This window comes from Etheostoma cragini, chromosome 4 (genome assembly GCF_013103735.1).
Source record: "Etheostoma cragini isolate CJK2018 chromosome 4, CSU_Ecrag_1.0, whole genome shotgun sequence".
NCBI lineage: Eukaryota > Metazoa > Chordata > Actinopteri > Perciformes > Percidae > Etheostoma > Etheostoma cragini.
The window spans coordinates 2805046-2817554 of NC_048410.1; the positions used below are offsets into that span (position 1 = coordinate 2805046).

A 12509-nucleotide genomic window follows, 5' to 3' on the forward strand; every position below is an offset into this window, starting at 1 on the left:
TCTCTCTCTCTCTCTCTCTCTCTCTCTCTCTCTCTCTCTCTCTCTCTCTCTCTCTCTCTCTCTCTCTAGTCGACTACGAGTCCATCTCTCTCCACGGAGACGCCGACTCCATCTCTTTACACCACCTCTCCCACGCCAACAGCCAGTCGGACTTCGACAAGTCCTCGACCATCCCGAGGAACTCCGACCTCAGTTTCCAGTACAGGAAGTTTGCTCAGTCCCAGCGTCCCGCCTCCACCGTCAGCCTATTGGCCGAGCCCGAATTGTTTGGCCGGTCCGGCCGCCAGCTGTCGTCCCACACGGCAACCATCAGGCGCAAACCGTCGTCCAAGCCTGCGTATCGCAGGGGCACGATAGGCGGCGGGGTTCCCATCCCCATCTGCACCCCGCAGGTCCCCCTCAAAGCCGTCAACGCAGAAAAGGACGGCAACGACGATAATGTCTTCGCCACACCTTCTCCTGTCGAAGCCGGAGGATTAGGCTTCAGTAAACTCTGCACCTCCACCCAGAGCCTCAGCGCCTTACCTCCCTCCTCCCCGTACTACCAGCTGGTCCCGGGTCAGATGCCGATCCCCGTGCCCGTACCCACCGTCCCCTCCCTGCCATCCGAGGGCAGCAGCGCCAAGCAGCAACAACAGAGACTGTACCAGCAACAACTACAGCAACAGCAGGAGCAGATCCACCAACAACTAAATCATCATCAGCAACACAGTCAACTACAGCAGCACAACCAGCAGCTCCAGATCCAGCAGCAGCAACTACAGCAACAGCTTCAGCAGCAGCAGCAACTCCAGCAACAGTTTCAGCATCAGCAGCAACAGCTTCAACATCAGCAGCAACTCCAGCAACAGTTTCAGCATCAGCAGCAACTCCAGCAACAGTTTCAGCATCAGCAGTCCCTGCTTCAGCAGCCCGAGCAGCTGCAACATCAACGCGACCGGTCTGAGGACCAGCAGAAACAGAAGCTCCAGGCCGAGCTCCAGGCCGAGCTCCAGGCCTCCACGGCCCAGGGAGAGCCCTCCAGTGTGGGCCACAGCGCTCACCGCCAGCCCCAGGCTCCCCCGCCCTCCAGCCAGCACCCGGACCTGGAGCCGCTGACCCAGGAGGGGGCAGGTAACATGCTGACCCAGATCAGACGGGTGAAGCTCAAAAGGACCCTCACCAACGATCGCTCCGCCCCTCTCCTGCCTCCTCCTCCGACCAATCACAAATGAGGCGGGTTGTTTTGCTTCCCCGCGCTGGTTTACAGCACAGACGGCACACATGAAACAGACAGACTTCCTGTTACAAAACAGCTTGTAGACTGATTCATCGCTGGCATTTGACGTGTGTCTTATTTTATTTTCTTAATATTCATTTAAGGCTGTATATTTACTTTCTTTTTAAAAACAAAGATACGAGACTTTGCCATTTCATTTCCTGTTTCTGCCGCGGATGTCTTTTGCCTTCTTTTCGTTTTTTTGGGGGGTTCATGTTTGCATTTCAATTGTGAGTTAAGGCTTTGTCCAACCCGGTCTTACCAATAGAACTGTTCATTGTCTTAGTTAGTACTTCCTGGTCAGATGCTCGTCATGTGGCTTGTTAATTAGCCCTGCAGGAAACTCTGCAATCCTGTGTGTGTGTGTGTGTGTGTGTTTGATTTTCCTTTTTTTCCAGACTCCCAGGAGGGTGGGGTTTAGTGTTTAGTCCTGTAGCTCTGCTGTGTCACCACGGTGTGTGTGTGTGTGTGTGTGTTGGTCCAGAGTGTCTGAACAGTGAGTGTTAGGTCGGGTCCCAGTCATCTTAAATAGTCAAAACACAGAACGGGACGCTCATGACTCTAAAACTGGGTCTGTAGGTTGTAAATATGTTAATACAAAAACATCTTCGGGAGCACCTAGGGAGCTCGGATGTTTCGCTAAACCAAGCTCCCCAGGCTGGTCCGGGGTCAGTCACTTTCTTTGACCCGTACAGACATTTAAACTGAAGATGAGTCACAATTTCACCTTCACACGGCAACAGTTTCCATCCCGGGGATGCCAAATGGTGCCGCTGAGGGCTACTGGTTGTGGAAAAGGACTACACATGTTACTGTGTGTGTGGGAATGTCTGGTCCATCTGTGTAAATATACTTAGCAGCTTAAAGAGACGAATAGTAACAAAGAAGAAGGCAGTGATTTGTTGGCAACTTTTAGCGGCAACATTTGTTGTTTTAGGAGAAGCAGTCGGGGATAACGGATGGCGTTACAGCCGAGAAAGGAGCGGGCTCTGAGAGGTAGAACTGTAGGGAAAAGTGGATCCCAGCTGCCGGTGGCGTGCAGGTCATCAGCAGGACACAACGCCGTGTTGGACGAGCTAACTGAGCCCTCTGCCGCCGCAGAAAAGACACCTTTAGACATCAATTCATGTAAAAACTAGAGACTGATATTAGTTATTTTCTAAAGAAGCCCTTAAATTTGGTTAAAAGGAATTGTGACCAAGACTTCCTCTGAGTGGACAAACTATATAATGGAGCCACTGTTTCTGACCACATACATATATTTTTGGCATTTCTTGTTAGTTATTAACCGCCATATACACCGGTACAAAGACATGACGTTACCAATAAACAACAAGAAATATCAGTACAGAACGGCCTCATTTTGAAACCGTGTTCCCATTACAAATTTTGTCCATCAGAGACTAATGCATTTCTTATTTTTTGCACTATAAAATTTCCAGTTAAGAACTTTTTTTCTTGGTCACAACTCTTCTCTCGCCAAATTTAATGGCTCCATGTCCGAATATCAGAATAGGTGTTTATAATAAAGTATCATTTGCCGAGTCGGGGCCAAAGTTTAATAAATCCATGCAATCATTTAATAATGATCATTTAAGATAATTTGCTTTTAAGGCTGCAATTAATCCAACTAATTTGTCTTTAAATTGCTAGAAAATAGTTTAAAAAACGGTCTTTGCATGTTAAGTTTAAGCTGGAACTTTTAATTATTTTGCTTCAAAAAGGACAATGGATTCATATTAGATGAATAATCTGTCTGTTGATCAATTGTTTCAGCTCTAATTAATTGTTTTGCCAGTTTAAACGGACATTTTCACACACGATATATAACCTCAGCTCTTCGATTTTCTGTCGGTAGACGGAGGAAGAGAGTCCCTCCTCCAACATGGCGCTGTTCATCCTAACTATCGGGACACAAACCTCTATTTAACAGATCTCTTGATTTACTCCAAAGGCTGAAAATCGGTGCATTTTACTTTCTAAAAAGTTCACATTAAAATACTGCTTCCACAGATACAGGATCTGATCTGTTCAATAAAGACACTGCTGGAATTTCATTTTGTTTTGAGTGTTTTTAAATTCAGCGGAAAAATCGCTGAAACTCTGTGAGGTCAGCAACTGGAAAACCTGCGTACAGCCAATCAGAGCACAGGACTGTGAGGACAACTTGTAACTGTAAAGGAAACTGTATTTATCTACAGAGTTGGGTTGGGTTCCAATAGCTGGTTCTACTGGGGACCCGGTTCCAAGTTGGTCAGATACTTACATCTGTTAATTTGTTTGTTTTTAGCTTTTTCCCCCCCCATGTTCTTTAACTTGTGTTTGCACGTGTGTGTGTGTGCGTTTGTGTGTGTAGTTGAGATCACAAATACAATGACCAGAGTGCAGACCTTAGTCACTGCTCACATTTCTCAGATGTTTCCAGTGATCCAGTACTGAAGGTCTGCTGCTGCGCCCATTGATGCCCTTTTCTCTGATTGGAGGAACAAGAAGTCCACCAGGAAGTAGGGATGTTATCTTCAAGGAAAAAAAGCAACAAGTGTGAATTCTATAAACGCAGCTTCATAAGTTGTTTTTAAGTTGACTTAGCTCAGTCTGGTTCAACGGATGTACATTGCTGGGATAAAGCCAGATATCCGGCATCCCAAGCCTTAGCTCTCTATGTGCAAGGACGCTGTCTCTGCGTCTGGGGCTCGGCGCCGCCCAGGACGGTTGTGATTGGTTTAAAGAAAAACAAACAAGCCAGAGCGGTGTTTTGTTCCTCCTTAAGGGAAGTAGTCCCAGAGTAGATAAGCGGCGTAACCAGACCTTACTCCAGGCTACGGGCTGTTTCAGGCCATGCGAGAGATTAAATTGATTTTAAATAAGTAAATCTTAAATTAGCATAAAATAATCTCCGCCTCCTGAACATGAGGATGATTTCAGACTGACTGATGACGTGGTTCAGGATTGGTAAAAAGACATGTTGCCTGTTAAAGCTTCCCTCTGATTGGGGACTTCATGCTGTGGTCCCTCTGTTAACGTATGACATGACATGAGTAGGTTAGCCCACTACAGCTGCAACTAAAGATCATTTTTTAATTATTGATTCGTGTGGCAGTTTGGTCTATAAAATGTCAGGGAATAGTAAAAACAAAACAAAAAACACAGAAAATCCTAAGACTTCTTCCCAGAGCCTAAAGTAAGCTACATATACGATGTCTCGCTTTGTCTGATCAGCGGTCCGAAATCCAAAGATATTAAGTTGACAAACATGGACGAGCATTCGCATTCGAAAAGCTAGAAACAGTATTTTTTTACATTTTTGCTTAAAGATATTTTTTGCAATTATTGGCTTATGAACTGTTTTTCTGTTGCTCAACTCTTCGACTTACCACGGAGCAAAGTACTAATGATTTTAAATCACAAATAACTGTAATATTTTCTAACGTGTTTCCTAACGAGCCGTCCTCCAGCGGGCTGAGAGACGAGAGTTAGGGACCGTCTCCAAACCCATCGACAGAACTATCTCTTGATATTGATGATTAAATAAGGTAGTGTCTCCAAACTTATTTTTTAAAAGTGCTGTTGTACAACTGCCAGAAAAAAATATATATATATATATATATTATTTTAGGGCCCCTATCTTGGCACTCTAGGACACAGTACGGGGTATAATAAGTGAGACATTTTAAAAACCGCAAAATATACTATACAACAATACCAGGATAAGGCATAGTAATAGATATTAATATATATATATATATATATATATATATATATATATATATATATATATATATATATATATATATATATATATATATATATATATATATATATATATATATATATAGCCTATTCCACTTGACTGTTACTTGTCTGTTCTCCAACTTTTCTGTGTATTAAGAGATTTACTGCAGCTGATTCAAGTGTTGATATTACTGAGGCGACAGAAAAGCTCCTTCTGATTGGTCTGAGAGCTTCTGGGATGGATGGGATTGGACCGTGTGTGTGTGTGTGTGTGTTTGTGTGTGTGTGTGTGTGTGTGCTTCTATGCCTCTACTGCTGGCTGAGATCTAAATCTATATTATAATGTATGTATACATATCCTGATTGTATTTTTCTTGATTTATTGATCAGACGATGGGATTCCTTGGTCGTCATTCGTGTATATTTTTGTAGGAAAGCTTTAAAGGAGGAATCCCAGTGAACTTACGATGTTTGAGGATCTGAAACCTGATTGGATGTCTGACTCTCGGGAAGCGAGCAAAGGGACTACACGGACGTATGGACAACACGAACCAAGGGAATGTAGAAAAGTTGTGTTCTTCATCTTTAAATGTTCACTATGGGAACAATGGTAATAATAATAATTGATTCATCAGTTCTGGTGTTCTTTTGTGTCTTGTATTTACAGGAACTACACAGCTGGAACGGTGTACATTTAGTTTCTACTGGGAGGATGAGTTGTTCTTTTTGGAGAAAGAAATAAATTTGAAAAATTGGTTTTGAGAGTTTAATTTTAAGTAAACCACGATGATTTCCTGCTGAGGAACATGAACATACTGCATTCTGTAAAGGGAAAATTACATTTAAGCATGATTTCATGTCCTCCTGTAGTGTTCATATAATCATATGATTCATTACTATGCCTTTTAGTTATATGACTTCATTCATTTCATTCTGTATGTGTCCTCCCTGAAGCAGAATCAACAGCTGTCTGTTCCTAAATTACCAGCTGAAGGCCAATGCCCTGAAGTCTGAGGAACAGGTGTCCAAAGCACGCTGGAGGAGGTCTGGCTGCTCCACATAGCATTCGGGGATGGGAGGAAAACATGCTCTGGTTTAATGGCATTTCTTTTAACCAATCAGAATCGTCATGGACGATGCTAAGCTCCGCACGGAGCCGCTGCAAAATGTAGTTGTGTGAGAGAAACCTCAGATTGGACAGATAGTCCAGATAGCAGTCTCAATTTACCCGTCAGCGATCTGAGAAACAGTCAATAATAGTCCTCATAAATCCACGCAGTTTAAGATCCCAACACAAAGGAAACGGAAGGAAATGAAGAACTCATGCATCCGGAGGAGTTTCCTGCAGCACAGGGACAAATAACGGAAGTTGAACGTCAAGGATACAGACGTGTAGAATTAAACTTTATGTGCAAATGTGGGTAAATTGAAAAATTTTAGTCTCAACTGTTGTCCCAGTGCTGATACAAAGTGATTCAGATTAAAAAAGTATCAAAGGTTTGATAAAACTGGGGGTGGATCCCCGTCTCTTTATTTGATAAAGTAGTAATTCTGGTCCTCCTCCGTGAAGGCAGTTTTAAAGCTCTTATTCCTGCCCCAAGGAGCTATGAGCGAGGTGGGATCTCCGAGGAGCTACGAGCGAGGAGGGATCTCTGAGGAGCTATGAGCGAGGAGGTATCTCTGAGGAGCTACGAGCGAGGAGGGATCTCCAAGGAGCTATGAGCGAGGAGGGATCTCCGAGGAGCTATGAGCGAGGAGGTATCTCCGAGGTGCCATGAGCGAGGAGGGATCTCCGAGGAGCTATGAGCGAGGAGGGCTCTACGAGGAGCTATGAGCGAGGAGGGCTCTACGAGGAGCTATGAGCGAGGAGGGCTCTACGAGGAGCTATGAGCAAGGATACGTGAGTGGAGCCCCTCCGGCAGCTGAAAGCCGTTGCTAACTCAGCCCGTACAGCTGACAAATTCAGGTGACGCTTTAGAGGAAAGGACGTCTCATCCCTAAAAAACGAACTTTCCTTGTTTCCTCCCTCCTTGCATGATATCCTCACTTCTCTCCCATGCTTCCTCGGTGGATGGACTAAGACCCGAAGAAGGGAAGCAAGCGAAGGAAACATGGATGCAATTTGATGACCTGGGACGTCTGGTTGGTTAAGAGTACAGCAAAGAAGAAGTGACTAGAATTAACATTTCAGTTGAAAACAAGTCAACAAGTTTCCTTCCAGCCATCTCCATCTTTTCTGCCTCCTTCACAACATCCCTCCGCCATCTCTCTCTATAACTGCCTCACACTCAGGCAACCTTGCCGTCTCCCAAGTGTCAATCAGAGCTCCATCCCACCCACAACTGCAGCAGGCAACTGTCTCTAAAAGGCAAGTCTAAAGGGGCCCAGCAGACGTCCAGACCCCCCTTTCCTGACAGTGGATGGTGGTAATTAGCGTCAGATAGCCTAATTATTGTCATATCTCCGAGACAAAGTGGAGTCCTGGGGAAACCACAGTCTGTTACTGCGGGATCAGCCTGCAGCACAAACACTTGAGCCGAGGAAGCTGCAGTTAATAAAGATTCGTCTGGGATATAAAGGAAATGGTACAATAGTTACACAAACAACAACACACTGCCAGCAGTTGGCAGTGAGTGGTATTCATCTTTTAACTCTCAAATACTAGGTTAGTCTGTTTTTGCAGAAATACGCAGTTCCTCCATAACATGACTTCATACGCAACCTCCGTGTCACACTGTCACTTCCTCTGTATCTCCAGAGCTTTGATGGATTTATCGGTGAAACAACACCAGTGTTTTTATCTAGTTTGTGGAAGACGTATCTGGCGGCGGTCTTTGGGGTCCTTCATCAAGAAAATTAGAAGTTTTTCAAAAACTAAATAAATAAAATGCAATTTCACATCATTTCGGACAGACAGTATTACAATGTCTGTATCTAAAATGTTGGAAAATGCTAAAGCAGATGATAAAAAACACTCATCAAGGCTAAAGACAGAACTTGCTAAAGAAGTCCACTGGGGACTAACTACAATCATCATAGAGCTCAAGTTATTTACAGAGAAAACCTCTCTGCCGCCTGATTGGACTCAGGCGGCCATGTTTCCTCAGATCAGGGAGTCTCCAAAATCACGTTAGCAGCTGTCGCCATGGTCCCGCTACACGTTCTGCGATGCCATGTTCATCCTGCCACGTTCTGCGGTGCCCTCCTACGTCCTGCTGTGCTTTGTAACGCCCCACAGTGCCCTGCTATGCCACAAACTACCACAAAGAACTAATACAAACTACCATTTTTTATGACCACTTATTATTATTTTGTTATTGCCACTCTTCATTTTAACCCCAACCGGCCCGTCAGACACAGCCTACCAAGAGCCTGGGTCTGGGTCTGGGTCTGGGTCTATCCCAGGTTTCTTCCCAAAAGGGGAGTTTTTCTTCGCCACTGTCGCACTTGCTCTGGAGGAAACTACTAGAACTGTTGGGTCCTTGTAAATTCTGGAGTGTGGTCTAGACCTGCTCTATCTGTAGAGTGTCTCAAGATGACTCTTGTTATGAATTGATGCTATAAATAAAATTGTATTGTTATTGAATTGAATTGGCTCATCCTGACTCACCTCACTGTCCTTCTGGTTGATGCTTTAGCAGGACCCACCTGTTTCTCGGTCTAACTGTGACTAAGTGAAAGTTTCCATGAGTGACGCGTTCATTCAGTCAGGTGCAGCCCGGGTGGTTGTGTGCGGGTGTAGCCTGTTTTCTTTGCTTGTCAGTGGTCATTGAAGAGAAACTGACAACTGCTAGATATAGCGTAGCCGCAGTGGTACCTGGCGTTAACAACACGCGCACATGGACACATAGCCTACCTGAAGAATGGGAAGCGTGGAAATGACGCTTGCCTGTGGACACGCACCATTCGACAGGGTGTTTTTCAATGGCAGTAGTAAATATAGAAGAGGAATACACGACTCTGCAAAGAGTAACCTACGCATTTGCCACTTTCATTTCTCCCCGAGACGAAGCAAATTCCAGAGATGCAGAAGACAGCCGCTGTTACTTAAAATACCCCTGCCCTGCTGTCTGTCTGTGTCGGAGGTGGTGCAACCGCAGGGAGAGAATAAAGGTCTCAGCCTGGCTGAGAGGCAGGAGGAGGTGGATTCATCCTCCTGCTGAGAGCAGAGCTATTCTGATATTCTGCTCCATCTCTCATGCGTTGTTCAATCCAAAGGGGAAACTCCCCCGTGTTTCCCTGCAGGGGAAATCTCATATGGCTGAATGAGACGGCCCCAGTGCTGGCAGCTTCATTTGAAGATACCAGAAAAAGGCATAGTAATAGACATTCAATTGGAATAGGCAGTTTATATATATATCTGTAAAAACGTCAAAATACACACACAAACAAACCTCTTTTCCCTGCACTGTGTACCAAGACTGTTTCTGTGCACTCACCAATCAGGGCTTTACATTAAAGGTATCCCTAGTCTACAGTGGTGTGTGTGTGTGTGTGTGTGTGTGTGTGTGTGCAGGCTGTTGTTTTGAACCATGTGTACATAAAGCTACATAAAGTAAAGCACTGTATCCCATATGTAGTCCTTGTATTTATTGCTGAATGCACCTGACTGACCGCTTGGTCCTGAGAGGATTGATTCCAGTGGTAGTGAACGTAAACAGAGATTATGACCAATTATTTCACTACATACAGTCACCAAAGTAAATATTGGATCCAATTTTCACACGCCACATATCGCCATAACATTCTGACACTGAAATGGCATTTTTCAGACAAATCGGGAGAAAAGTTAACTTTGCTGTTTTCTGTTTCTTTCTCAGGAATTTGGAGACACAGCTAAGCAAACATCAAACACCAGAGATATTAAGATCATTTCATGCTAAATATGGCCTTTGGCTGTGTTAATATCTAATGTAAGCGATGGAAAATATAAATGATGCAAACATAACTTTTCAATCATCCACACGACATTCATTGGACTTTCAAATGAGGCCACGCCCACGTAGGAGACAGGAAGTTTGTACCATTCGTTGGCTGCAGGAGAGCAGCTGTAAACATATATTGTAAGAGACATAGTTAAAGACGAAGAAAGGGACAGAACTCAACGTAAACGGAACAACTGTCTATATGTCTTTTCTACCCAGATGAACCAGGTTCTGGTTCTGGTTCTACTCGCCAGTTATCTAAGAACCAGCTGGATGTTCCCCAGCCTGAGAGCCAGCAGACAGTTGGTTTTCTCCACAGACCACGGCTGTTTTGGTTTCCCATCCATGTCCCAAGCTAACATTAACAGCTCTCTACGGTCTAGAAGTTTTGGTTTTCGAATGTCCTGATAACCCCCCCCCCCCCCCCAGCACCTGACGTAACCGGTTCTTATCTCTAGACCAGTGCTTCGTTGGTGCTGAGTTGGTACCCGTGTTCTTGGCCCAGAACCAGGTTTATTTGTGTGGAAAAGCAAATAACCGGTTCGATATCTGGCACTGAAACTGAAGCAGCACCAGAACTGCCTTGGTGGAAAAGACCCATCAGAATGTTGTGTTACATCACAAAGACATTCTAATCCTTCTAGAAGGAAGTGGAACCCTCACACACTGATCTCTACATCACACACGCGTTGGTCCACATTTCACTGGAGAGCACCGAAGTGCTAGATGAGTAAACGATGAGTTCCCTGAGTTTGTTACCAAACGGACTGAAGAGCCTGGTGGAGTGTATTTCCAGAGCGACACTTCTGTCACAACCAGCTGACATCCCAAACTTCCTGCTCGAGTATTTGTTAGAGGTGATCGACTTCAGGTGCTCTGACGTTAACTATGAAGCTGGTGACAAAGACGTCTCCTTCCTGTTCCAAGAGCTGTGGGGTAAGTTACATTACACCACATTACATTACGTTGGTTGGAGTTAAAACAGGTGGAGACAAGGATGACACATACATACAGTCTATTTATACAATATACCCTAAAATAAAGTATTTATTTATAGTGTTAGGAATACCTTGAGTCCATGTTAGCAACATTTCTGTAGAAGAAAGATGTCAGTATTGTCCGCCGAGTGCAAGATCTTTCTCTTGCGTCTGCCACAGTTTCTTATTTTAGCATGTACAGTATATTATTGTTTCATTCCATACTTTGGATGAACTGGATAACATTAACACACAATATTATTTGTGTAGTTTAACCGTTGCTGAATCTGGAATAAAACTCGAATGGTCTTTAACATTATAGCCTACAGCTGCTTTGGCAAAGAATGGAAGAAGAAATAGAAGAATAGACCATAAAGAGATGGGTTTTTTTTTCAAATTTGTGACTCATGCATGTTTTTTTAAATGTGTTCTCTGTTTCTTATGCATGTCTTTGTAAATGCCGTTCCAGAGGAAAAGTTCTTGATGAACATGAAGGGAACCACTGAGTTTGCAGGAAGACAACCGTTTCCCGTAGCCACCACAGAGACGTCTACACCACCAGAAAAACGTGCATCTCTGACAGAGATAGAGGAGTATTTAAAGACACTGTATTCTGATTATGCGTCTTGCAATGAAGAAAGTGTGGGGAAGGAAATCGAAGCACCAGACAGAAAAGGTTTCCCCGACCAACCGAAAGCTGCTGTCCCTTTAAAGCCAACTCCTCCCAAAGTAAAGACTCATGAGGTGTCTTTTGTTTCCTGTCCCAAGGACAGTGGGAGAACAATGGATACAACATCAGAAACAAATTGTAAGCCCTCTCCAATTCCCAGTCATCCAAGACTGATGCCACCGCGCTGTGTAGTCAAACAATCAGAAAAGATGGCACCACCACCACCTTCCCGAGAAAGGAAGCCTGCACCACCTCCCCGCGATGAACTCACAGAAACACGAAGCGTGTCCTCAGTAAGTAATGGAAACACTGACATGACTGAAACACATCGGCCCACATCTAAGACCATCCCAGCATCGGAACAAACTGGGGACTGTGAACCGTCTGCACCTTCTAGTCATCCTAAACCCTGGAAAGATGTACGAGTGAAAGTGGAAGGGGTGCCAGAAAGGACCAGCATCAGGACTCTGGAACACAAAACTGTGGGGCAACTTAGATCAAGAGCAGGACCGTCCACATCCAGCATTCCTGTGCCAGAGGGCCCTACTGAACCTGGGGTAACACCTAAGGTCTCTGTACTAGAGAGCAACAGGAAACGGCCCATAACACCTAAGGTCTCCGTAACAGAGAGCAACCAGAATGGGCCCACAACACCAAAGGTCTCCGTACCAGTGAGCAACCAGAATGGGCCCACAACACCTAAGGTCTCCGTACCAGAGAGCAACCAGAATGGGCCCACAACACCAAAGGTCTCTGTACCAGAGAGCAACCGCAAACGGCCCACAACACCTAAGGTTTCCATACCAGAAAACAACCGGAATGGGCCCAGAACACCTAAGGTCTTTGTACCAGAGAGCAACCGGAAATGTCCCACAACACCTAAGGTCTCCGTACCAGAGGGCAACCAGAATGGGCCTACAACACCTAAGGTCCCCGTACCAGAGGGC

General features: G+C 44.8%; 2 protein-coding genes and 1 long non-coding RNA gene across 13 annotated transcripts in view; 2 read left to right on the forward strand and 1 right to left on the reverse strand.

Annotated features, from left to right (window-relative positions):
- mtss1 (MTSS I-BAR domain containing 1) overlaps positions 1-12509 on the forward strand; it is a 68375-nt gene that overhangs the window by 51821 nt on the left and 4045 nt on the right. For 2 of the 4 annotated variants that reach the window (XM_034868480.1, XM_034868481.1), the window contains one exon: positions 70-3313. In XM_034868480.1, the coding sequence (XP_034724371.1) occupies positions 70-1214 (1145 nt within the window). In that variant the 3' untranslated portion in view covers positions 1215-3313. Of the gene's footprint in view, positions 1-69; positions 3314-3683; positions 3691-9468; positions 9481-12509 lie in introns of those variants that run through there. The other 2 variants (XR_004656222.1, XR_004656221.1) reach the window with 2 other exon arrangements.
- LOC117942858 overlaps positions 6541-12509 on the reverse strand; it is a 15099-nt gene continuing 9130 nt past the window's right edge. The window contains exon 3 of the long non-coding RNA XR_004656239.1: positions 6541-6987. This is a non-coding gene — a long non-coding RNA (uncharacterized LOC117942858). The remainder of the gene's footprint in view (positions 6988-12509) is intronic.
- The window catches only part of LOC117942811 (proteoglycan 4-like), a 2582-nt gene continuing 689 nt past the window's right edge, over positions 10617-12509 (forward strand). For 2 of the 8 annotated variants that reach the window (XM_034868491.1, XM_034868495.1), the window contains exons 1-2: positions 10617-10851; positions 11362-12491. In XM_034868491.1, the coding sequence (XP_034724382.1) occupies positions 10653-10851; positions 11362-12491 (1329 nt within the window). In that variant the 5' untranslated portion in view covers positions 10617-10652. The remainder of the gene's footprint in view (positions 10852-11361; positions 12492-12509) is intronic. The other 6 variants (XM_034868498.1, XM_034868494.1, XM_034868493.1 and 3 more) reach the window with 6 other exon arrangements.